The sequence below is a fragment of the Melopsittacus undulatus genome, chromosome W (genome assembly GCF_012275295.1).
Source record: "Melopsittacus undulatus isolate bMelUnd1 chromosome W, bMelUnd1.mat.Z, whole genome shotgun sequence".
Classification (NCBI taxonomy): domain Eukaryota; kingdom Metazoa; phylum Chordata; class Aves; order Psittaciformes; family Psittaculidae; genus Melopsittacus; species Melopsittacus undulatus.
The window spans coordinates 347,586-372,430 of NC_047558.1; the positions used below are offsets into that span (position 1 = coordinate 347,586).

A 24,845-nucleotide genomic window follows, 5' to 3' on the forward strand; every position below is an offset into this window, starting at 1 on the left:
TATATGAAAGCACTTCAAAAACTACCAGTTACTCATTCTTCAAGACAAGTCCATACTTGATGCTTAAAATAAAACAAAATAAGACTTTATAGAGCAATCCTCTCCACATACATTGCTCTGTCCTCTTTTTGAGAAGCTATAGTTTGTGCCCTGCCGCGACCAGGTGGAGGGGAGAAAACACCGATACGATGTAGGTTCACAAAATGCTCCGTTTATTGATTACAAGGCTGCTCTTAATATACTGTCTTACACACGATCACGCATTACTTGATTGGCTGCTTCGCTTTGCCCACGAGGGATACACGCTCCCCTTTACCTCTCCTGATTGGTTTCACACCTTCGCTTCAGCTTAGCGTTACATCATGCTTCTGCAATTACTGGCATCCTGTTATTGCATTCCTGTTTTGCTGATCTTGACACCTCTTCTTCTTTTAACCTGGGGTCATAAGTTCACTTTCTCACAGCTTGCTGTAGGCCTGTTCAAGCGCCCATGCTCGACCCCCAACATCTCCCCCTCTTTTTTCAAATAAGGCATTTGTCATCTGCTGCATGCGTTGCATAATACGTTGTAAAAAACAAGATCCAAAAAACAAAATTAACAACATAATCATTATTGGTCCGCTAAACATCATGATTAAACTCCTTAACCAACTACTTATTCCTAATGATTTTAACCAAGAGTCTATAGGATTTGTTTCTACAGTAAGTTCTTTCATATTTTCTTTAAGTTCAAACAATTTCTTGTGAATAGATTCAGAATGATCAGAAAGATTCATACAACACATGCCCAGAAGCATTCTAATGCAAAGGGGATGTGAAGCAGCTGCAGAAGTAAACTGTACAGTGTTAACAGTCAAGGAGTTACACTCCCCCTTTTTTTTTTTTTTTGATCAGACAAAAAGCCATTTATTGCAAAGCATTAACTCCTTATATACTATTGCTTACACACACCTACAGCAATTTGGCATATCATGATTGGATACTTGTCTTGAAGACCCTTAGTGACTAACATAATTGGTTAAGCACAGGTGTGAGAACTTGACCTCGAACGCTTGCCAACAGTCCACAGCTCTCAGGACTCAGTGAATTACAGCTTCTTCTTATCTTGCTTGCTTAGGCTTCCTCGGGCCTCTCACGGCCTTGCTGTATCCCTCAGAGTTATTCAGAGCTCATGTACCAAATATCCATTCTCCTGTGAGAACACTGTCTCCACATCTCCCCCTTTTTAGTTTTACTAAAAGTTTTTTACAATTTCGTATGTCTGCTCTATCACTGCTGGACTTGTGTAACATTACAACCCACTACTCTAGGTAGCATTATTTCAGTAAGATTAGTCTGATTTGAAGTCACTTGATGTCACCTTTATAACATGTGGCATACCAGTGAATCCTACACACCATGTAACAGGATGGAATAATTGGGATTTAACACATGTGCTCAGTATACTTGTCCATTAGCCATGGTCACACATAATAGAACAGATATTACAAAGATTTTACACAGATTTCTATCATTGCTGTTTCTTTATGTTGTTCTGCGGCTTTATACTTTTTGCTGGCAGTCAGTATGGTCCTGTTGATAGCTGTACACAGCTGGGCCTACCCTTTTTCTCCTGTATGGCTCTCTGATAACAGCGGAGGCCATCCCTCACATCAAGGTCTGGCATGGCATGTGTCTCCACCGCTCTACACCTGCTGGGTTGCAGCCAGCAGCGGAGCTAAAGGTTCTTCTTGGTTGCAGACACAGAGGCCAACCCAGTCTTGCCCTTGACTGTGGTAGCAGGCATTTGGTCAATCTCTGTCCTTGCACCTTGTTGTCAATGCAGAGTTTCACCTGCTTTACCCAGTAACAAGTCACTACTACAGCAAAGCACACACAGATTTACATTAGCAGAGTAACTATTACAGAATGCAGCAGCATGTTGAAGATGCTGATGACAGCGAGGGACTAACCAAAGAAACTTCTTACAGTGGAGTTCTCCCACCCTCTTAATTTGTTCCATTACTTGCTTTATAACACTATCATAATCTTAGAATCTTTCTAGCTTTTACCTTAGCATTTTCTAGCAGCTGCTGCAAATTTGCATTCTTTAACATCTCTTTTACAAGTGACAAATCCATACAATACAAGGTATAGTTTCTTATTAGCAACTGGCTAGTAAATACAGGTAGTTTTATACACAAAATCACAACCTCTAATAATAGCTACTTTAAAAGTATGCATATTCAAGCTGTTAATTTTCAGTTGCCCTCAAGTGATGTTTTTTTTTTGTTTTTTTTTTTTTTTGGATTACACATGCATATTGTCTGGAAAACAAGCTTTAAGCAATATACATCAAAAATAAAGTCATTAATAACAGCTAGAATGTGTTATCATTACCCTTTTTTTATTTTTCTATTTTTTTCTATTTTTTTTCTATTTTTGTTTCTATTTTTTTTTCGATTTTTTTTCTATTTTTGTTTCTATTTTTTTTTCTATTTTTTTCTTTTTTTGGTTTTTTTTTTCTATTTTTTTTTCTATCTTTTTTTTTTTTTTCGAAGTCGCTCACCCTGCTTTGCACAGCTAAAACCACTGGCCTATCGGCAACTGCACTTTTGCATTAACCTTTTCTTGCCCGAAAGGTTAAACTGCTACCTGTTAAAACTTTTACATGAACCTGACAACAAAAAATATACAGAACACTGTCTGCCCTCATTACAAACATACACAGACACAGACACGCATGGGATCCCACAAGCACACTCCACACAACTACAGTATTTGAAACATAAAATCCAGACAATCATTGTTCCCACTGCACAGTCCCACATACAGGACGTGGCACAAGGACCCTGTAAAGACTATCAGGAAACCAGCTCCGAGAAGCACCATCGCAGTGCGAGGTGGCAGGCTCAACCTTAGCGGGCGTCCCCGCAGAGGCTCTGCCTCCCTCACATCGCATGAGGCTTGGGCTTTTATACTGACCAAAATGCACACTTGTTCCGACACAGGTGGCCAGCCTATGTTGGAAGAAGTTGCCAGCAATATCTATAAAGGTCTGCAAGTGTCGATAGAAACATGGACATACTTATATTTACCAACTTCTAGTACATCAGTATCACAGAGAGACTGTATCAAAGGAGTTGTATATGGGGTCCCAACTCCACGGTCTGACACATTCTGCCCGTTACCCCTGATAAGAGCATACAAGAGACCTTCCCATCTCAGGTGGGAAGCACACACACCACGGGAAACTGTGCAATACATCCACATCCCCCACCCATCTCACTTCTCCCTTTACAGCTACCCATTTATCATGAGGATATGGGGGATATAAATCAGGCTTCTTTTCCGGATGAATAGGCTCCAGGTCAAAAGCACCATCCAGGTCAGCATCAGCATTATCAGGCATCAGAATCTCAGGAGCAGCAACAGCAAACTGATGAACGTGCACAAGCTCCTTCTCGGGGTCAATAGGGCCTGAGTCAAAAGGATCATCTTCATCCCCGACATCAATCTTTGCAGCCATAGCGGCAACCGGCGGAGATTCGGGGGGGGGGGGGGGGGGGGGGGCGCACTGGTCTCCATGACCTCATTTTTTGACTTTAACATCTCTAAAACAGTTCTCCAAATTACTAACAAACTTTTCACAGCTTCATTGCCTTTCGTGGCTGCATTCCACAGCTTAACTCCTGCCCCATTCCACAAGGATATCTCAAATCCGGTAGACTCATAAATCTCTGGGTAACGTGTCTTCGACCATTTCAACATTAACTTTAGGTCTGTCTCTTTAAGGGTTGCTCCCTTCACCTTAAGAAGGACTGAAAACATCCATAAATCAGGGGCTTCTTCCTTAGTAATTTTCTCCCAAGTCTCGAGATTAAAAGCTTCACCGACTCCCACAATTCTTCCCCTATCTTATGCCATTGATCTTTGGAGAATAACTGTCCCGTATTTTCTAACAACCCCCTTCGTCGGCACCAAAATAAAAAGTCCACAAGTTCCTGTCGGGGTATCGAGTACCCTGTTTTCTTTGCTACGCATAGCACTCCTTCTATCGTAGCCTTTTCTATCGCTGATACAGCGAAACCCATCCCGAACCAGACCGCAGTCTGCCTGACTCACCGGTCAGCCGTGGCCACGTAATTTGAGCTCTTTTCCTGCCTCTCTCGGACAGCCTGCCTCTCTCGGGCAGCCGGGATCTCCACCTTCTCTCGTCCGCGGTCTCTCTCTCTCTCCCGGTATCACGTCAGGGTCACCAGAATGCCGCGGCCAGGTGGAGGGGAGAAAACACCGATACGATGTAGGTTCACAAAATGCTCCGTTTATTGATTACAAGGCTGCTCTTAATATACTGTCTTACACGCGATCACGCATTACTTGATTGGCTGCTTCGCTTTGTCCACGAGGGATACACGCTCCCCTTTACCTCTCCTGATTGGTTTCACACCTTCGCTTCAGCTTAGCGTTACATCATGCTTCTGCAATTACTGGCATCCTGTTATTGCATTCCTGTTTTGCTGATCTTGACACTTCTTCTTCTTTTAACCTGGGGTCATAAGTTCACTTTCTCACAGCTTGCTGTAGGCCTGTTCAAGCGCCCATGCTCGACCCCCAACAGTGCCCATTGCCTCTTGTCCTGTCACAGGATATCACTGAAAGGAGTCTGGCTCTGTCTTCTTTACATTCTCCCATACATGTTGCTAAGATCCTCCTGAGCCTTTTTTTTTTTCCAGACTAAACAATGCCAGCTGTCTCAGTCTCTTATATAGGAGATGCTCCAGTACTTTAATCATCTTTGTGGCCCCTCACTGGATCTGCCCCAGCATGTCCATGGGGAGGCCAGTACTAGACAGGGCAATCCAGGTGTAGGCTCACTAGTTCTGAGTGGAGCGGAAGGATCATCTTCCTTGACCTGCTGGTGATGCTCCTCCTATGCAGCCCAGGATGGTTTTTGACTTCTTAGCTACAAGTATATATAATAATTCAAATTGATGACAAAACAATTTATAACAGGCATGGTCTGTAAAGGTTATGAATTGGAAAACAGTGTTGCAGTATTGATATATAACTTAGGACAGGATGTGTATGTCCATTTTAACTTAAGCATTTGCTTCCCAGGAGCTTAACTGATTTATTTCTTATTCTCAATCTCTTTTCACTTTCTGTGTGGTCAGAAAATCAATTTATCCCTCTATTTACAGCTCTCTCATATATGCACATTCCAAATCTTCTTGGGGCTTTGCCTCAAAACCCATTTTATTCAATTGAATTTTCTTCAACAAACTTCTAAACCCATATCCACAAATTCTGGAAAAAAACATTAATTAAAATAAATCAAATTCTTTGCAATTAGGAAAAAAAAAACCACAACAAAAAAGTGCCATTAAATAAAAGTTGTGTGTGTGTGTAAAACTAAATTCCCCCTACACATACATATGCAATCTACCAAATGCATTCTGCCTTCTCATTTGCTGCAGCTGTCTATTTCCTTGTTGGTGAGTTGATCTTGATTGGGTGCCAGGTGCCCACCAAAGCTGCTTTATCTCTCCCCCTCCCCATCTGAACAGGGGAAAGAAAACATAACAAAAGGCTCATGGGTCAATATAAGGACCAGAAGAGAACACTCACCAATTACCATCATAGAAGAGTTAAGGTTGGAAAAGACCTTAAGATCATCTAGTTCCAACAGGCAAAACAGACTCGACTTGGGGAAATTAGTTTAATCTATTACCAATCAAATCAGAGTAGGGTAATGAGAAATAAAAACAAATCTCAAAATACCTTTCTTTCACTCTTCCCCTGCTCCAGCATGGGGTCCTTCCCACAGGCTATACTTCTTTATGAACTGCTCCATGGGTCCCCCACAAGGTCACAAGTCCTCCTAGAAAACCTGTTTCAGCATGAGCTATCCTCTCCACAGGGCCGCAGGTCCTGCCAGGAGCCTCTTCCACTATAGGATTCCTACAGGGTCACAGCCTCCTTCAGGTGTATCAACCTGCTCTGGTGTAGGATCCTCCACAGGCTGCAGGTGGATATCTGGTCTACCATTAACCTCCATGGGCTGCAGGTGGACAGCCTGCCTCACCATGGTCTTCACTAAGGACTGCAGGGGAATCTCTACTTCAGCATATGAAGCACCTCTTCCCCCTACTTTTTTTACTGATCTTGGTGTCTGCAGGGTTGTTTCTCTCACGTATTCTTCCTCCTCTCTTCCAGCTGCAATTTCTTCTGCACAATAACTTTTTCCCCTTCTAAAATATGTTATCACAGAGGTGCTACCACCATAGCTGATGGGCTCAGCAAGTCTATCTTGGAGCCAGCTGACATTGGCTCATTTGGACACTGGGGAAGCTTCTGGTATCTTCTCATAGAAGCCACCCCTGTAGCCCCCCTGCTACTAAAACCTTGCCATACAAACCAAATGCATCCTTATTTCTGTACATTACAAATTTTCTCAAAGTAGACTGTAAACTGCTAAGGTTTGGAGTAGCGTTTTGTCATATGGTGTGTCTCTGAAGTGCCTAATGAATCAGTAGTACTCTTAAGTAATTCATGGCTTTGTGTGGAATTTACAAATAATTTTTGCTAAAAGATGCCCTTCTAGTGTTAATGGAAGTCAGAAACTTTATACATGTTTATCATAAATACAACTGTAACAAAAAAGCATGAAAAGAGCTCTAGGAAACAGGTTGCTTTAAAGTTTTGTGGAGTTCCCAAGTCTGCTGTATTAGTACAATCCTAATAGCTTCGTATGAAATCTATGCAGTATATAAGCATCTTCCCTTTACACTTATATAACATCAAAACTTTAAGTAGATACAGAAATGGGTGGGGGGAAAATGGAACTAGATCTTCCAATTTTGGGCATATTGCACAAAGCTGGAGAAACTGCCTTTCTCCAAATCATGCAGTTTAAAATTAAAACTTTGGTTTTTTGAGTAGTTTTTTAAAACGAAATAGTTTTATATATTTCTGCCATGTGGAACTGGATCAGGTAGTTCAGATTGGATCATTGGATCTTGAAATTATGCTAGTAATTTACATAATTTTTTAAAAAATTAATACGGACAGAGGAAGCATTTGTAAATGTGTCATTATAGACAGATTATGGATTAGAATGATTTCCTGATGTGTTATTCTTTGTGTCACCCTTTACAGAGAATGTGGGGCAATGCAAATCTCTGGAGTACCAGCACCTGCCTGCACACAAGTTCTTAGAAGAAGGGGAATCTTATTTAACGCTGGCTGTGGAAGTAGCATTAATAGGGCTGGGACAGCAACGAATAATGCCAGATGGCTTGTATGCACAAGAGAAGGTTTGTCGAAATGAGGAGCAACTCATTTCTAAGCTACAGGAAATTGAATTGGATGATACTCTGGTGAAGATTTTTCGAAAACAAGCAGCCTTCCTATTAGAAGGTAGCTCAATGTAGATGCTCACTGCTTCTTGAAACTGTCTTCACTTATACAAATCCACTGAATTTAGTATTCCAGTGGAAACTGCCTTACATACCTAAGATTTTTTCTGATGTAAAGCTCCAGCAAAATTTTATTTCCAGTCTCTTACGAGAATCAAACATACTTCAGATATCACATGACTACAGAGATAAGGAATCTACTGATTTATAAGCCTTTCATTTTAATTTTTATTGTGTTTTGTTCATTAGTTTTGTTGCTTGTCAAAATCTCAGTATCCTAATTATACAACCCATGCTCACAGTTAAATAATATAGACATTAGTTATCATCAACAGTTGTCAGGTAACAAATTTCTAAATGTCACTTGTAACCTGAAGAAGGACTGGCAGATTAGTAAGTGTATGAGGACTTTTACCTCTGTTCCCAAGTGAAGAGCTCAGAAAATTCACTTAGAATTACTGGGACAGAAATATAACATTTTCTTTGTACCAATTAGGAAAATTACTTGCCTCTGAAATTTGTATCATACATGAAAATTAAAATATATGTTCAAATATTGAGGCTTAAGGCCTAATCTTACGACTAAATTTTGATTAAGACAAATAACTTGTGTTTGGCAACTAGCCGGTGCATTGCAATAAAATCTGCACCAAATAAGTGCATGCTTTTGCCTTAGCTTTTAAAAAGGCTTAACATAAAACACTTAAGCCTCATGTTCAGGGAGTAGTCTTGTGGGTTGTAAGGTTGTCTTTCTAGTTTTGGGGGGTTTTTTAATTGAAGAAAAAACTTTAAAGAAACCAATTAGCTAAAGGCATAGTCCAAGTTTTGAGTGCTTGCTCAAAGGATGATGGGGAGTGAGATACTACTCTAGGTAAGTTGTGAAGACTGTTACCCAGAAGTCAGGTTTTGCTTTTTTTCTCTAAGATATTTTTCTTTTAAAACTACTTCTTTAATGGAAGGCATACAGTATGTTGTTTAGGGTTCAGCTTTGAGTCACTATTATTGGCCCAGATCCTTAAAGACTTTGGTATCTACTGATGGTGCTTTTTGAAACTGCAGAGAAGCTGCACCATAGGGAGAATTTCCATTATGGTCTGACTATAACTGCTGCTTTATGGCCTTTGGAGAAGAACAACTACTTACTGGATCTAGCTATTAACCACCATAGAGAGATCCTATAGATTATTAAATCAATTCACACCATCTGTTTACTGATAAGGATGTTTTATGAGTAAAAGGCAGGATTTCTATGTTCTCTGATACTTCTAGTTTACTGCTTTGATCACTGATAATTTTTTTTTGTTTTCTTAGAGTAGTAAACAAGTGATCATAGCAGGAAAATTACTAAAATAACTACCTGTAACTGGTGAGCAGCATGCAACGATGGTTTTGCATTACTGTGTGCTGAGAAGTCTGGCTTTTCTTTAATAGCTTTAGTTTATCCTAGGTTAGACAGAAACTGCCAGCTCACATGGAGGAAAAACTGTGCAGAGATTTAAGATCTTAATCATATCAAATGTGGTTTTATAGTTAAAGTCCTGTAAATATAATAAAGAAACCTTAATCCAAAATTAAGATGATTTCTATGCTATTAACGCAGATTAATATATGCTGTATGTAGCTACCATTTGAATGCGTGGGAAAGCAGAACCTAAGACTGTGTTGCAAGAACTGATCTTGCATCAGAAACAGTCGGCTGGTGCACTGGTACACAAGATCTCTACTGGTGCCACCAGGAAAAAGCGGCGGGTTGTAGTAGTAGGGGACTCTGCCTTGAAAGGGACAGAAGCGCTCATCTGTCATCCTGATCTAGTCGCAAGGGAGGTGTGTTGCCTATCTGGGGCACGGATCAGGGATGTTGCGGAGAGGCTGCCTGCTCTAGTAAGTCCCATGGACTATTACCCGCTTCTAGTGATACATGTGGGTGCTAAGGATATAGATAGTAGTAGCCTGAGGAGTATGAAGAAGGACTACAGAGCTCTGGGAGAGGTGGTCAGGGGTTCTGGAGCTCAGATAGTCTTTTCGACAATTCTCCAATACACAGGGGAGGACCTTCCAAAGGCAAGGAGGATTGGACAGGTTAATAAATGGTTAAAAGCATGGTGTCATAGTCAAGGGTTTGGGTGTCTTGGACATGGGGCCCACATTTGTAGGCCAGGCATACTGGGGGCTGGTGGAACTGCTCTGATAAAGAAAGGGAAGAGTGTCTTTGCTGGGAGGCTTGCCAGACTTGTCAAGGATGCTTTAAACTAGTTGTGTTGGGGGAGGGGAGCATCATTCCATCCCAACACACCCAGTCAGTTGCCAGCACCTATAATCAATACTCTGAGCAATGTAGTAATATTCTAGCCACTACAGCCACTGAGCTGGCTTCATTTGGAGCTCGACTCAGATGCCTCTATAAAAATGCCTGTAGCATGGGGAACAAGCAAGAGGAATTAGAGATGTGGGCACACCTACAGGGCTATGATATAATAGGCATCACAGAAACATGGTGGGATGGCTCCTTTGACTGGAGTGTTGGAATGGAAGGTTACAGGCTTTTTAGAAAAGACAGGCCCGGTAGGAGGGGAGGGGGAGTTGCCATTTATGTTAGGGATAGGCTAGAGAGTATGGAATTCTGTCTGGGGACAGGTGATCAGTTAACAGAAAGTTTGTGGGTCAGGGTTAAGGGGAAATCGGTGATGGGACACATTACTGTGGGGATATGTTACAGACTGCCTGATCAAGAGGAACCTGTGGATGAAGAACTCTACAGACAAATAGGAAAAGCCTCACGCTCACGGGCTCTTGTTCTCATGGGGGACTTCAACCACACTGACATCTGCTGGGGCGACGGTACGGCCCAGCAGAAGCAATCCAGGAGTTTTCTCGATTGTGTGGAAGACAACTTCCTTCTGCAAGCAATAAAGGAGCCGACGAGGAGAGGTGTCCCGCTTGACCTCGTGCTCACCAACAGGGAAGGGCTCGTTGGAAATGTGACTCTCCAGGGAAGTCTTGGATGCAGTGATCATGAGATGGTCGAATTTGAGGTCCTCAAGACAGTGAGAAGAGCATGCAGCAAGCTCACTGCCCTGGACTTCAAGAGAGCAGCCTTTGGCCTCTTCAGGAACCTGCTTAGCAAGGTTCCATGGGATATAGCCCTAGAGGGCAAGGGGGCCCAAGACTCTTGATTAATATTCAAGGATCACCTGCTACAAGCTCAGGAGTGTTGCATCCCAACCAGGAGGAAGTGCAGCAGGAGGGCCAGGAGACCCGCTTGGATGGGTAAGGAGCTGCTGAGAAAAATTCACAAGAAAAAAAAGAGGCTTATAAAAGGTGGAAACAAGGACAGGTGGCCTGGGATGAATACAGGGATGTTGTCAGGGTAGTTAGGGACCAAGTTAGGAAAGCTAAGGCCCAATTGGAGCTAAACTTGGCAAGGGATGTTAAAGATAACAGGAAGGAATTTTATAGGTATGTAGCGGCTAAAAAACAGACTAAGGACAATATAGGCTCCCTCCAGAAACTTTCAGGAGAACTGGCTACACAGGACTTGTAGAAGGCTGAGGTTCTGAATGGCTTCTTTGCCTCAGTCTTCACTGGCAAAGGCTCTGACCACAGCACCCGAGTCTTGGAAGGCAGATGCAGGGATTGTGAAAACCTAGACCTTGGGCCCAGTGTAGGAGAGGATCTGGTTCGAGACCATCTTAAGAACCTGAATGTACACAAGTGCATGGGACCTGATGAAATCCATCTGTGGGTCCTGAAGGAGCTGGCGAATGAAGTTGCAAAGCCACTGGCCATCATATTTGAAAAATCATGGCAGAGAGGTGAAGTTCCTGAGGACTGGAAAAGGGGAAATATAACCCCCATTTTCAAGAAGGGGAAAATGGATGACCCGGGGAATTACAGACCAGTCAGACTCACCTCTGTGCCTGGAAAAACCTGGGAGCAGATTCTCTTGGAAGGCATGCTAGGGCACATGAAAAAGAGAAATGTGCTTGGTGACAGCCAGGGTGACTTCACTAAGGGGAAATCCTGCCTGACCAATTTGGTGGCCTTCTATGACGGGGCTAGAAAAGTAATGGACAGGGGTGGAGCAGTTAACGTCATCTACCTGGACTTGTGCAAAGCGTTCGACACTGTCCCACATGACATCCTTGTCTCTAAATTGGAGTGTCATCAATTTGATAGGTGGACCACTCGGTGGATAAAGAACTGGCTGGATGGTCGCACTCAAAGAGTTGTGGTCAAAGGTTCATTGTCCGGCTGGAGACCAGTAACGAGTGGTGTCCCTCAGGGATTGGTCTTGGGACCGGTCTTGTTTAACATCTTTGTCGGTGATATGGACAATGGAATTGAGTATGCCCTCAGCGAGTTTGCTGATGACACCAAGCTATGTGGCTCGGTTGATACGCTGGAGGGAAGGAATGCCATCCAGAGGGACCTTGACACACTTGTGAGGTGGGCTGATGCCAACCTCATGAAGTTTAACCATGAAAAATGCAAGGTCCTACACCTGGGTGGGAGCAATCCCAGGCACAGCTACAGGTTGGGCAAAAAGGAAATTCATGGTAGTCCTGCAGAGAAGGACTTGGGGGTGTTAGTCAATGAGAAAATTAACATGAGCCAGCAGTGTGCACTCACAGCCCAGAAAGCCAACCGTATCCTGGGCTGCATCAAAAAAAGTGTGACCCGCAGGTCAAAGGAGGTGATCCTGCTCCTCTACTCTGCTCTTGTGAGACCTCACTTGGAGTATTGTGTGCAGTTCTGGTGTCCTCAACATAAAATGTACATGGTACTGTTAGAAGAAGTCCAGAGGAGGGGCACGAGGATGATCAGGGGACTTGAGCACCTCCGGTATGAAGACAGGCTGAGAAAGTTGGGGCTGTTCAACCTGGAGAAGAGAAGGCTGCGTGGAGACCTCATAGCAGCCTTCCAGTAACTGAAGGGGGCCTACAGGGATGCTGGGGAGGGACTGTAGTGATAGGCCAAGGGGTAATGGGTTGAAACTTAAACAGCAGAGGTTTAGACCGGATCTAAGGGAGAAATTCTTTACTGTGATGGTGGTGAGGTACTGGAATGGGTTGCCCAGGGAGGTAGTGAATGCTCCATCCCTGGCAGTGTTCAAGACCAGCTTGGATGAAGCCTTGGGTGATATGGTTTAGTGTGAGGTGTCACTGCCCATGGCAGGGGGGGTGGAACTAGGTGATCTTGAGGTCCTTTCTAATCCTAACTATTCTATGATTCTATGATTCTATGATCTATTTTTTGCTCTACTGCAAGGTTATTGGAAGAATATATTTTAATATATATTTATGAAATTGAAGCAATGCTAGCTTGTTTTGAATGGCTTTCAACTTCATTTTAAATGATTGAGACACACATTGTCACCTACTTAATCTTCATTGATGTTTCCTTTGTGATCAGCCCCAGTCTTCAGAAATGCCCGCCTATGGACCTCAGACTTTCTTAATGCCTAGTGATTTATATCTTTGCATTGGGTGCATAGGGATTCATGTGCACAACATAACTATGCAGAGGCAAAGCTAGGATTATCACCTTCTACTTTGGCATATCATAGACTTGATGAATGAGCCCCATGGAGTCTTGGGACCATTCTGTCATTTGTATGGCACTGGTAGTGTGCTTAATACTATACAATTTGTGGTCTGTCTTCTTGTCTCAAAGAATATATGGTATTTAATATACTTCTAATATATTTCACAAAAATATTAATGTAACTTTACCTTTTGTAGAACAAACTGTCTCTTAATACCAATTCTAACTCAAGATTTAATGAATGTTTTTAAAGGTCCAGAAGTTGGTTTTTAACCGTCTGTAAAGACTGTCATTATCTTTCTTTCTCTTTCCCACAGCTGGACCATATAGTGGTTTAGGTGAAGTCATCCATCGAGAGAGTGTTCCAATGCACACATTTGCCAAGTATCTTTTCACCTCTCTCCTACATCATGATGCTGAATTGGCATACAAAACTGCACTGAGAGCCATGCGGTATGTATTCACAAATCATCTAGAAAGAGCACAAGTAGTTTGGAAAAAGGGAAAAGCTTGGTAATTAAGACCATCTTTTTTTCTAAAAGAAGCATTGTTCCCTTTAAGGAGAAAATACTTTGGTTCTGTCATCTGTAAAAGCAACTGATATCTGTAGTAACTACAGTATAATCATTTATAAATGTACAATTAGTGTTTATCTACAACTGTAAAACAGCATTCTATGTTACAAGTCCTTGTAGAATTCCAGTCTTGGGGCATATGGTTTTGTGTTAAACAACAGCTTTAGTGTGCGTGTCTTCTTACTGATGTGGCTGTGTGTGTGATGCCAGTGACAAGAAATGAGGAAAGAGGGGTCTCACCAGCAGTCTCAGGATCATCTACTGCTTAGCAGATAAAACTATTTGTTCCACCAGCCTTCTTTATAAATTAATTCTCAATGATAGATTTGAAACCATATGGTGTGGTCTGAGCAAATACTTTTTTCTTGTGCTTTGTAAATAATTAGTCTTGCACCTTCCTTGGTGAATGTTGGGATTTAAATGGAATATGTTATATGACAACAAAATGTCTGATTTGCATCCCATTTGTCTTCAATAATCAGGGAAAAAGATGTTTCTTAGGGAGTGCTCAGTGTGTGTTGGCTTTCTCAGGGCAGGCCAAATTGGATGGAGCATTCACAACCTCCCTGAGCAAACCATTCCAGTACCTCACCACCCTCACAGTAAAGAATTTCTTCCTTATATCCAGTCTAAACCTCTGCTGTTTAAGTTTCAACCCATTACCCCTTGTCCTGTCACTAGAGTCCCTAATGAATAGTCCCTCTCCAGCATCCCTGTAGGCCCCCTTCAGATACTGGAAGGCTGCTATGAAGTCTCCAGGCAGCCTTCTCTTCTCCAGGCTGAACAGCCCCAACTTTCTCAGCCTGTCTTCATACCGGAGGTGCTCCAGTCCCCTGATCATCCTCGTGGCCCTCCTCTGGACATGTTCTAACAGCACCATGTCCTTTTTATGTTGAGGACACCAGAATTGCACACAATACTCCAAGTGAGGTCTCACGAGAGCAGAGTAGAGGGGCAGGATAACCTGCTTTGACCTGCGGGTCACACTTTTTTTTGATGCAGCCCAGGATACGGTTGGCTTTCTGGGCTGTGAGTGCACACTGCTGGCTCATGTTAATTTTCTCATTGACTAACACCCCCAAGTCCTTCTCTGCAGGACTACCATGAATTTCCTTTTTGCCCAACCTGTAGCTGTGCCTGGGATTGCTCCCACCCAGGTGTAGGACCTTGCATTTTTCATGGTTAAACTTCATGAGGTTGGCATCAGCCCACCTCACAAGTGTGTCAAGGTCCCTCTGGATGACATTCCTTCCCTCCAGCGTATCAACCGAGCCACATAGCTTGGTGTCATCAGCAAACTCGCTGAGGGCATACTCAATTCCATTGTCCATATCACCGACAAAGATGTTAAACAAGACCGGTCCCAAGACCAATCCCTGAGGGACACCACTCGTTACTGGTCTCCAGCCGGACAATGAACCTTTGACCACAACTCTTTGAGTGCGACCATCCAGCCAGTTCTTTATCCACCGAGTGGTCCACCTATCAAATTGATGACACTCCAATTTAGAGACAAGGATGTCATGTGGGACAGTGTCGAACGCTTTGCACAAATCCAGGTAGATGACGTTAACTGCTCCACCCCTGTCCATTACTTTTGTAGCCCCGTCATAGAAGGCCACCAAATTGGTCAGGCAGGATTTCCCCTTAGTGAAGTCACCCTGGCTGTCACCAAGCACATTTCTCTTTTTCATGTGCCCTAGCATGCCTTCCAAGAGAATCTGCTCCCAGGTTTTTCCAGGCACAGAGGTGAGTCTGACTGGTCTGTAATTCCCCGGGTCATCCATTTTCCCCTTCTTGAAAATGGGGGTTATATTTCCCCTTTTCCAGTCCTCAGGAACTTCACCTCTCTGCCATGATTTTTCAAATATGATGGCCAGTGGCTTTGCAACTTCATTCGCCAGCTCCTTCAGGACCCACAGATGGATTTCATCAGGTCCCATGCACTTGTGTACATTCAGGTTCTTAAGATGGTCTCGAACCAGATCCTCTCCTACACTGGGCCCAAGGTCTAGGTTTTCACAATCCCTGCATCTGCCTTCCAAGACTCGGGTGCTGTGGTCAGAGCCTTTGCCAGTGAAGACTGAGGCAAAGAAGCCATTCAGAACCTCAGCCTTCTACAAGTCCTGTGTAGCCAGTTCTCCTGAAAGTTTCTGGAGGGGGCCTATATTGTCCTTAGTCTGTTTTTTAGCCGCTACATACCTATAAAATTCCTTCCTGTTATCTTTAACATCCCTTGCCAAGTTTAGCTCCAATTGGGCCTTAGCTTTCCTAACTTGGTCCCTAACTACCCTGACAACATCCCTGTATTCATCCCAGGCCACCTGTCCTTGTTTCCACCTTTTATAAGCCTCTTTTTTTTCTTGTGAATTTTTCTCAGCAGCTCCTTACCCATCCAAGCGGGTCTCCTGGCCCTCCTGCTGCACTTCCTCCTGGTTGGGATGCAACACTCCTGAGCTTGTAGCAGGTGATCCTTGAATATTAATCAAGAGTCTTGGGCCCCCTTGCCCTCTAGGGCTATATCCCATGGAACCTTGCTAAGCAGGTTCCTGAAGAGGCCAAAGGCTGCTCTCTTGAAGTCCAGGGCAGTGAGCTTGCTGCATGCTCTTCTCACTGTCTTGAGGACCTCAAATTCGACCATCTCATGATCACTGCATCCAAGACTTCCCTGGAGAGTCACATTTCCAACGAGCCCTTCCCTGTTGGTGAGCACGAGGTCAAGCGGGACACCTCTCCTCGTCGGCTCCTTTATTGCTTGCAGAAGGAAGTTGTCTTCCACACAATCGAGAAAACTCCTGGATTGCTTCTGCTGGGCCGTACCGTCGCCCCAGCAGATGTCAGTGTGGTTGAAGTCCCCCATGAGAACAAGAGCCCGTGAGCGTGAGGCTTTTCCTATTTGTCTGTAGAGTTCTTCATCCACAGGTTCCTCTTGATCAGGCAGTCTGTAACATATCCCCACAGTAATGTGTCCCATCACCGATTTCCCCTTAACCCTGACCCACAAACTTTCTGTTAACTGATCACCTGTCCCCAGACAGAATTCCATACTCTCTAGCCTATCCCTAACATAAATGGCAACTCCCCCTCCCCTCCTACCTGGCCTGTCTTTTCTAAAAAGCCTGTAACCTTCCATTCCAACACTCCAGTCAAAGGAGCCATCCCACCATGTTTCTGTGATGCCTATTATATCATAGCCCTGTAGGTGTGCCCACATCTCTAATTCCTCTTGCTTGTTCCCCATGCTACAGGCATTTTTATAGAGGCATCTGAGTTGAGCTCCAAATGAAGCCAGCTCAGTGGCTGTAGTGGCTAGAATATTACTACATTGCTCAGAGTATTGATTATAGGTGCTGGCAACTGACTGGGTGTGTTGGGATGGAATGATGCTCCCCTCCCCCAACACAACTAGTTTAAAGCATCCTTGACAAGTCTGGCAAGCCTCCCAGCAAAGACACTCTTCCCTTTCTTTATCAGAGCAGTTCCACCAGCCCCCAGTATGCCTGGCCTACAAATGTGGGCCCCATGTCCAAGACACCCAAACCCTTGACTATGACACCATGCTTTTAACCATTTATTAACCTGTCCAATCCTCCTTGCCTTTGGAAGGTCCTCCCCTGTGTATTGGAGAATTGTCGAAAAGACTATCTGAGCTCCAGAACCCCTGACCACCTCTCCCAGAGCTCTGTAGTCCTTCTTCATACTCCTCAGGCTACTACTATCTATATCCTTAGCACCCACATGTATCACTAGAAGCGGGTAATACTCCGTGGGACGGTGTCTCTCAGGGATCGGTGTTGGGACCGGTCTTGTTCAACATCTTTGTTGAGAACATGGACAGAGAGATTGAGTGCACCCTCAGCAGTTTTGCCCGTGACACCAAGCTGTATGGTTTGGTTGATAGCTGGAGGGAAGGAATGCCATCCACAGGAACCTTGACGTGCTTGTGAGATGGGCCAATGCCAACCTCATGAAGTTTAACACAACAAAGTGCAAGGTCCTCCTCCTAGGTTGGGGCAATCCCAGGCACAGCTACAGGTTGAGCAGAGAAGAGATTCAGAGCAGGCCTGTGGAGATGGGCTTGGGGTGTTGATGAGAAACTGAACGTGAGCTGGTAGTGTGCGCTTGCAGGCCAGAAAGCCAAATGTATTCTGGGCTGCATCAAAAGCAGCTTGACCTGCAGGCCGAAGGAGGTGATCCTGCCCCTCTGCTCTTGTGAAACCCCACTTGGAGTACAGTGTTCTGGTGTCCTCAACATAAAAAGGACATGAAAAGGTTTGAACAAGTGCAGAAGAGGGCCACAAGGATGATCAGGGGACTGGAGCACCTCCCCTATGAAGATAAGCTGAGAAAGTTGGGGCAGTTCAGCCTGGAGCAGAGAAGGCTGCATGGAGACCTCATAGCAGCCTTTCAATATCTGAAGGGGGCTGATAAGGATGCTGGAGAGGGACTCTTCATTAGGGACTGTAGTGGTGTACAAGGTGTAGTGGGTTCAAACTTAAACAGGGTCAGTTTTGGTTGAATATAAGGAAGAAGTTCCTTACTGTGAGGGTGGTGACACACAGGAATGGATTGCTCAGAGAAGTTGTGAATGCTCCATCCCTGGCACTGTACAAGACCATGTGTGATGAAGCCTTGGGTGACATGGTTTAATGCAAGGTGTCTGTCCTGGGTTCAGCAGTAGCAGTCATTTTTCTCCTTCTTAGTAGCGGGGGAAAAGGTTTTTGGGGCAGGAGTTAGCAGGGCTTATTGACAGGGCTTTAAACTAGATTTGAAGGGGGGAGGGGATTTAACCGGGCCTGTTGGGGACATGCCCAAGAGAAACATGCTAGGGCTTGAAGGATGGTGGACTAGGGAGGACTATCAATCTATTGTTTCATTTGTGGAAAGGATAGTTGTTTAGACCGTGTCCCGCAGGGGAAAAAGGGTACTAGGGCAAGAGTTAGCAGAGCTCACTCACAGAGCTTCAGGTTAGATTCAAAGTGTGAGGGGGTCGTAGCTGGGTTTGAACTAGTGGGACATTGTTCTAGTATTAATGAAGACTAGAAGGCCTCCTGCCTCCCGAGAGTGCCATCAGCATGCTCTGCTCACTCCCTGAAATGCCTGTACACCAATATACGCAGCATGGGGAATAAACAGGAGGAGTTAGAAGTCTGTGTGCGGTCTAAAGGTTATGATCTGGTGGCAATTACAGAGACATGGTGGGACAGCTCACATGACTGGAATGTGCTCATGGATGGCTATGTCCTTCTTAGGAAAGATAGGTCAGCAAAGCGAGGTGGTGGAGTTGCTCTTTATGTGAGAGAATGACTAGAATGTATTGAGTTCTGTCTGGGGGCAGATGAGGAGCAAGTGGAATGTCTGTGGGTACAAATTAAGGGACAGATTGGTACGGGTGATACAGCTGTGGGGGTCTGTTATAGACCTCCTGATCAGGACGAAGGAGTTGATGAGGCTTTATACAGGCAACTGAAAGTAGCCTCCTGACTACATGCCTTGGTCCTCATGGGGGATTTTAACTACCCCGATATTTGCTGGAAGACTCACACAGCCAAACATTCATAGTCTAGGAGGTTCCTCCAGTGCATTGATGATAACTTCTTAATGTAAATGGTGTACAAACCAACTAGGAGAGGAGCTCTACTAGATTTAGTACTTGTCATGGGTTCCGCAGTAGCTCATGCTCTGCCAGGGAGGAGGGAGAGATAGGGCGCCTGGTCTGGGCTAGTCGGGGAGGTATTCCATACCACAGCACGTCCTGCTCAGGGAGGGAACTGGAAGCTGGCCAGGAGGGGAGGGGGAGGGGTTAGCTCTCTCTCTTCCCGGCTGGGCTCATGTTGGCGGGTGGTATCGTATTCTCTCTCCCTTTTTATTTCCTCTAACATTGATTTGTTAGTGGTAGCAGTAGTGTTTTGTGTTATACCTTAATTGCTGGACTGATTTTACTTCAATCCGTGGGAGTTGTATTCCTCTGGCTCTCCTTCCCATCCCTCCGGGAGTGGGAAGGTGGGGGGCGGGAGGGGAAACAAAGGAGTGTGTGTGGGACTCCCGGAGTGAGTGAGGGAACTGTGCAGATTTAGTTTAAACCACGACAGTTTTTGGCGCCCAACGTGGGGCACAAACCCACGAAACAACAACAAATCTGACAGGATTTATAGTCATTTGTCACAATGCAGTTTTATTGGCTCTCACAGTTTTTTCTCTTGATCTCACGGTTTCAGGATGTTACCAATTACTTGTCATATATATTAGCTGTGTTAGTGTTTATCAAGTATGGGGTTTGGGCTAAGGTTCTTGTCTCATTGTACTTTATGTTAATGACTTGTAATACAATAGAAGCATTCATCATGAAACTGATCTGGTTTATGTTCCCGGTATGGTCACCAACTTTATATTTTGGGAGGTATATAATAGAAGTGCTTAGCAATTTCACATTTTTTTTCCCTTCTCGGGTGGTCAACCTGTGAAGGAGACATTCTTCTATCCTCCCAGTGTTCTCTCCAGATGGTCTACAACATCATTTGAGAGTTTTGAAGATCTTGAGTGGCCTTTTAATACTGTTGAGACTTGTATGCTGACTGTGATGGGGATCACCATAGTAACACGCATACAGAGTGTGTTTTGCCCACAATTATTTCATCTGATTTCAAGAGTTAAGCGGAGTCAGGTCTGGTCCTGTATTGGGGTTAAACGACGACATAGGAGGACCAGGAGATTTTCCCAGAGGCTGGACAGCCATGAGTGGCAGGGTGTGTGGGATAGTATGGGCAAGCATCTAGGTCAGTGGGCCCCTCCAGTACTTTGGAATTTTACTTCTGAACAAGTGAAAAATCCAGAAGAATTAGTAAAACAGCTAAATGAGGTGTGTTGTCGTCCTGGCCATACCAGAGATGGACAAATTACGGCAATGTGCTGGGGCTTGGCCTATGCCTATAGGGCCTTGTTCGACACTATCCAACACCTTCAAAAGGACAAAAGTGTCCCTGGATCTGATAGCAACACAGAAGTCAGCGCAGCTGTTCCAACTCCAAGTACAGCAGCTACACCATCCCCAGCGCCAAGTACAGTTGCTACCCAAACTTCAGCTGTGACAGACAGTGCAGCTACCCCAGTAACGAGTACAGCAGCTATTCAACCCTTGACTGCGACAGACAGTGCAGCTACTCCAGCAACAAGTACAGTTGCTACTCAAACTACAGTGATAATCACTGCATCTGAACTAGAGGACCAATTCGTACCAATATCGGTTGCTCCTGTACACAAGAGAAAAGCCAAAAAAGAGGCAAGAAGGAAGAGGCAGGATGAAGAAACTACGCATCCACTACCTGGTCTAGTATCTGATCAGGGGTCATCGTCACATGACGAAGAGGAAGAGGTGACTTCTCGATCTCAGACCCCAACTGAGCTGTGGAATATGCGAAAAGATTTCACCCGTCAATCAGGGGAGCACATCATCACCTGGTTGCTCCGATGTTGGGATAATGGGGCCGATGGTCACGAACTAGCAGGTACAGAAGCCAAGCAGCTGGGATCACTTGCTAAAGAAGGGGGAATTGACAAAGCAATTGCAAGAGAGAAAAAGTCCCTCAGTCTTTGGAGGCGGCTTTTGGCAGCTGTGAAAGAAAGGTTCCCATACAAGGATGATGTTATGAGTCGTTCGGCCAAGCGGACTACTATAGACAAAGGCATCTAGTCCCTGAGGCAATCAGCTATCGTAGAGATGATCTACCACACCAAGCCGAATAATGGGAATGTACCCATAGACCCAGATGAAGTCGAATGCACACGACCCATGTGGCGACATGGCACCCCAGAGAGAATTGAGTCAGACAATGGGACTCATTTTCGGAACAACCTTATAGGCACTTGGGCCAAAGAACATGGCATTGAGTGGGTATATCACATCCCCTACCATGTACCAGCCTCTGGGAAAATTGAACGGTACAATGGGCTGTTAAAAACTACACTGAGAGCAATGGGTGGGGGAACTTTCAAGCATTGGGATACACATTTACCAAAGGCCACCTGGTTGGTCCACACCAGAGGATCTGCCAACAGGGCTGGCCCAGCCCAGTCAGAACTTTTACATATTGTAGAAGGGGATAAGGTTCCTGTAGTGCACATGAGAAATTTGCTAGGGAAGACAGTCTGGGTTACTCCTGTTTCAGGCCAAGGCAAACCCACTTGTGGGATTGCTTTTGCTCAAGGACCCGGATATACTTGGTGGGTAATGCAGGAAGATGGGGAAGTCCGATGTATACCTCAAGGGGATTTGATTTTAGGGGAAAACAGCCAATGAACTTAATTATACGTTGTTGCTTGCTGTGTAATATTTTTATAGTCCATCAACTAGATGTCTTCAGGTCACCAGCGACTGGCCCTGACTTCCCTCTAACCATCGTCCCAACAGAGAATGAACTTTGATAGAAGCAGATGAGTTCTGCAGTAAAGGAATGATCAACATCAGCAGGCAACAATCCAGCACTGCACACAGACTCTCCTGCTACAAAGGACTATTACAAACCTAACATCATGGACCAAATGGACTCAATAGCATTATAGGGATTGGTCCATGTATTAAGAAATTATCTCTTTCTATCTGTCTGGGTGTATGCAGATGTATATATATATCTACAGATATATGATGATATATAGATGGTATATTGAAAAGGTGGGATCTGAGCATGACATGAATTGTATGGAATAAGGGGTGGATAATGTCATGGGTTCAGCAGTAGCTCATGCTCTGCCAGGGAGGAGGGAGAGATAGGGCGCCTGGTCTGGGCTAGTCGGGGAGGTATTCCATACCACAGCACGTCCTGCTCAGGGAGGGGACTGGAAACTGGCCGGAAGGGAAGGGGTTAAATCTCCTCCAGGCTGGGCTCGGAGAGGGAACTGGAAGCTGGCCAGGAGGGGAGGGGGAGGGGTTAGCTCTCTCTCTTCCCGGCTGGGCTCGTGTTGGCGGGTGGTATCGTATTCTCTCTCCCTGTTTATTTCCTCTAACATTGATTTGTTAGTGGTAGCAGTAGTGATTTGTGTTATACCTTAATTGCTGGACTGATTTTACCTCAATCTGTGGGAGTTGTATTCCTCTGGCTCTCCTTCCCATCCCTCCGGGAGTGGGAAGGTGGGGGGGGGGGGGGAGGGGAAACAAAGGAGTGTGTGTGGGACTCCCGGAGTGAGTGAGGGAACTGTGCAGATTTAGTTTAAACCACGTCAGTACTCACCAACAAGGAAGGTTTGGTTGAAGTGGTGATGGTAAATGGCAGCCTTGGCTGCAGTGACCATGAGATGGTGGAGTTTAGGGTCCTATGTGGGAGGAATAGAATACCTAGCAAGGCCACAGTTCTGGATTTCTGAAGGGCCAACTTTGGACTGTTCAATCAACTGCTGAGGGAAGTCTCATGGGAAAGGGTACTAGGTGGTAAAGGGGTTCATGATAGTTGGTCAGCACTCAAAGACCACTTCTTCCAAGCTCAGGATCGGAGTGTCCCAATGGGTAGGAAATCAAGTAAGGGATCTAGGAGACCAGCGTGGTTAAACAAGGAACTGCTGGGCAAACCCATGTGGAAAAAGAGAATCTATGGATTATGGAAGGAGGGGCTGGCCACCTGGGAGGAATATAGGACAGTTGTTAGAGGATGTAGGGAGGCAATTAGGACAGCTAAGGCCTCCTTGGAAATTAATCTTGCTAGTCGGGTTAAGGACAATAGAAAGGGCTTCTTCAAATACATAGAGAATAATACTAACACAAGAGGCAATATAGGCCCACTGTTGAACGAGGTGGGTGCCCTGGAGACAGAGGATATAAGGAAGGCAGAGGTGCTGAATGCCTTCTTTGCCTGTCTTTACCCCTGCAGACTCTCCCCAGGGGCCCCAGATTCCTATAGCCCCAGAAGGAGTCAGGACAAAGGAGGAGTTTGCTTTGGTAGATGAGGATTGGGTTAGGGATCAGCTATGCAATCTGGACATCTATAAATCAATGGGTCTGGATGGAATACACCCACGGGTGCTGAGGGAGCTGGCGGAGGTCATTGCTAGGCCACTCTCCATCATCTTTGGTAAGTCGTGGGAAACAGAAGAGTTGCCTGAGGATTGGAGGATGGCAAATGTCATGCCAGTCTATAAGAAGGGCAAGAAGGAGGACCCAGGTAATTATAGACGGGTCAGCCTTACCTCCGTCCCTGGAAAGGTGATGGAACAACTTATTCTTGACGCCATCTCTAGACATATCAAGGATGAGGGCGTCATTAAGAACAGCCAACATGGTTTTATCAGGGGGAAGTCATGTTTGACCAACTATACAGCCTTCTATGAGGAAGTAACTAGGTGGAGGGATGATGGTAGAGAGGTAGATGTGGTTATCCTTGATTTCAGTAAGGCATTTGATACTGTCTCCCACAGCATCCTCATAGATAAGCTAAGGAAGTGTGGGCTTGACAATCAGGTAGTGAGGTGGATCAAGAATGGTTGAAAGGAAGAAGGCAGAGAGTTGTGGTCAATGGGGCAGAATCTAGCTGGAGGTCTGTGACTAGTGGAGTCCCTCAGGGGTCGGTGCTGGGACCAGTGCTGTTTAATATCTTCATCAACGACCTGGATGAGGGAACTGAGTGTACCCTCAGCAAGTTTGCTGATGATACTAAATTGGGAGGAGTGGCTGACACACCAGAAGGCTGTGTTGCCATTCAGCGAGACCTGGACAGGCTGGAGAGTTGGGCAGGGAGAAACTTGATGAAATTCAACAAGGGCAAGTGTAGAGTCTTGCATCTGGGGAAGAACAACCCCATGTACCAGTACAGGTTGGGGGTTGACCTGCTGGAAAGTAGTGAAGTGGAAAGGGCCCTGGGGGTCCTGGTGGATAGGAGGATGACCATGAGGCAGCAATGTGCCCTTGTGGCCAAGAAGGCAAATGGCATCCTAGGGTGCATTAGAAAGGGTGTGGTTAGTAGGTCAAGAGAGGTTCTCCTCCCCCTCTACTCTGCCTTGGTGAGGCCACATCTAGAATATTGTGTCCAGTTCTGGGCCCTTCAGTTCAAGAAGGACAGGGAACTGCTTGAAAGAGTCCAGCGCAGAGCCACAAAGATGATTAAAGGAGTGGAACACATCCCTTATGAGGAGAGGCTGAGGGAGCTGGGTCTCTTTAGCTTGGAGAAGAGGAGACTGAGGGGTGACCTCATCCGTGTTTACAAATATGTAAAGGGTGGGTGTCAGGATGATGGATCTAGGCTTTTTTCAGTGATATCCAGTGGTAGGACAAGGGGCAATGGGTTTAATCTGGAGCATAGGAGGTTCCATGTTAACATCAGGAAGAACTTCTTTACTGTAAGAG

At 45.0% G+C, this 24,845-nt stretch overlaps 1 protein-coding gene across 3 annotated transcripts in view; it reads left to right on the forward strand.

Moving 5' to 3' along the window:
- LOC117438011 (zinc finger SWIM domain-containing protein 6-like) overlaps positions 1-24,845 on the forward strand; it is a 184,740-nt gene that overhangs the window by 142,982 nt on the left and 16,913 nt on the right. For all 3 annotated transcript variants that reach the window (XM_034073351.1, XM_034073352.1, XM_034073353.1), the window contains 2 exons: positions 7,141-7,401; positions 13,262-13,397. In XM_034073351.1, the coding sequence (XP_033929242.1) occupies positions 7,141-7,401; positions 13,262-13,397 (397 nt within the window). The remainder of the gene's footprint in view (positions 1-7,140; positions 7,402-13,261; positions 13,398-24,845) is intronic.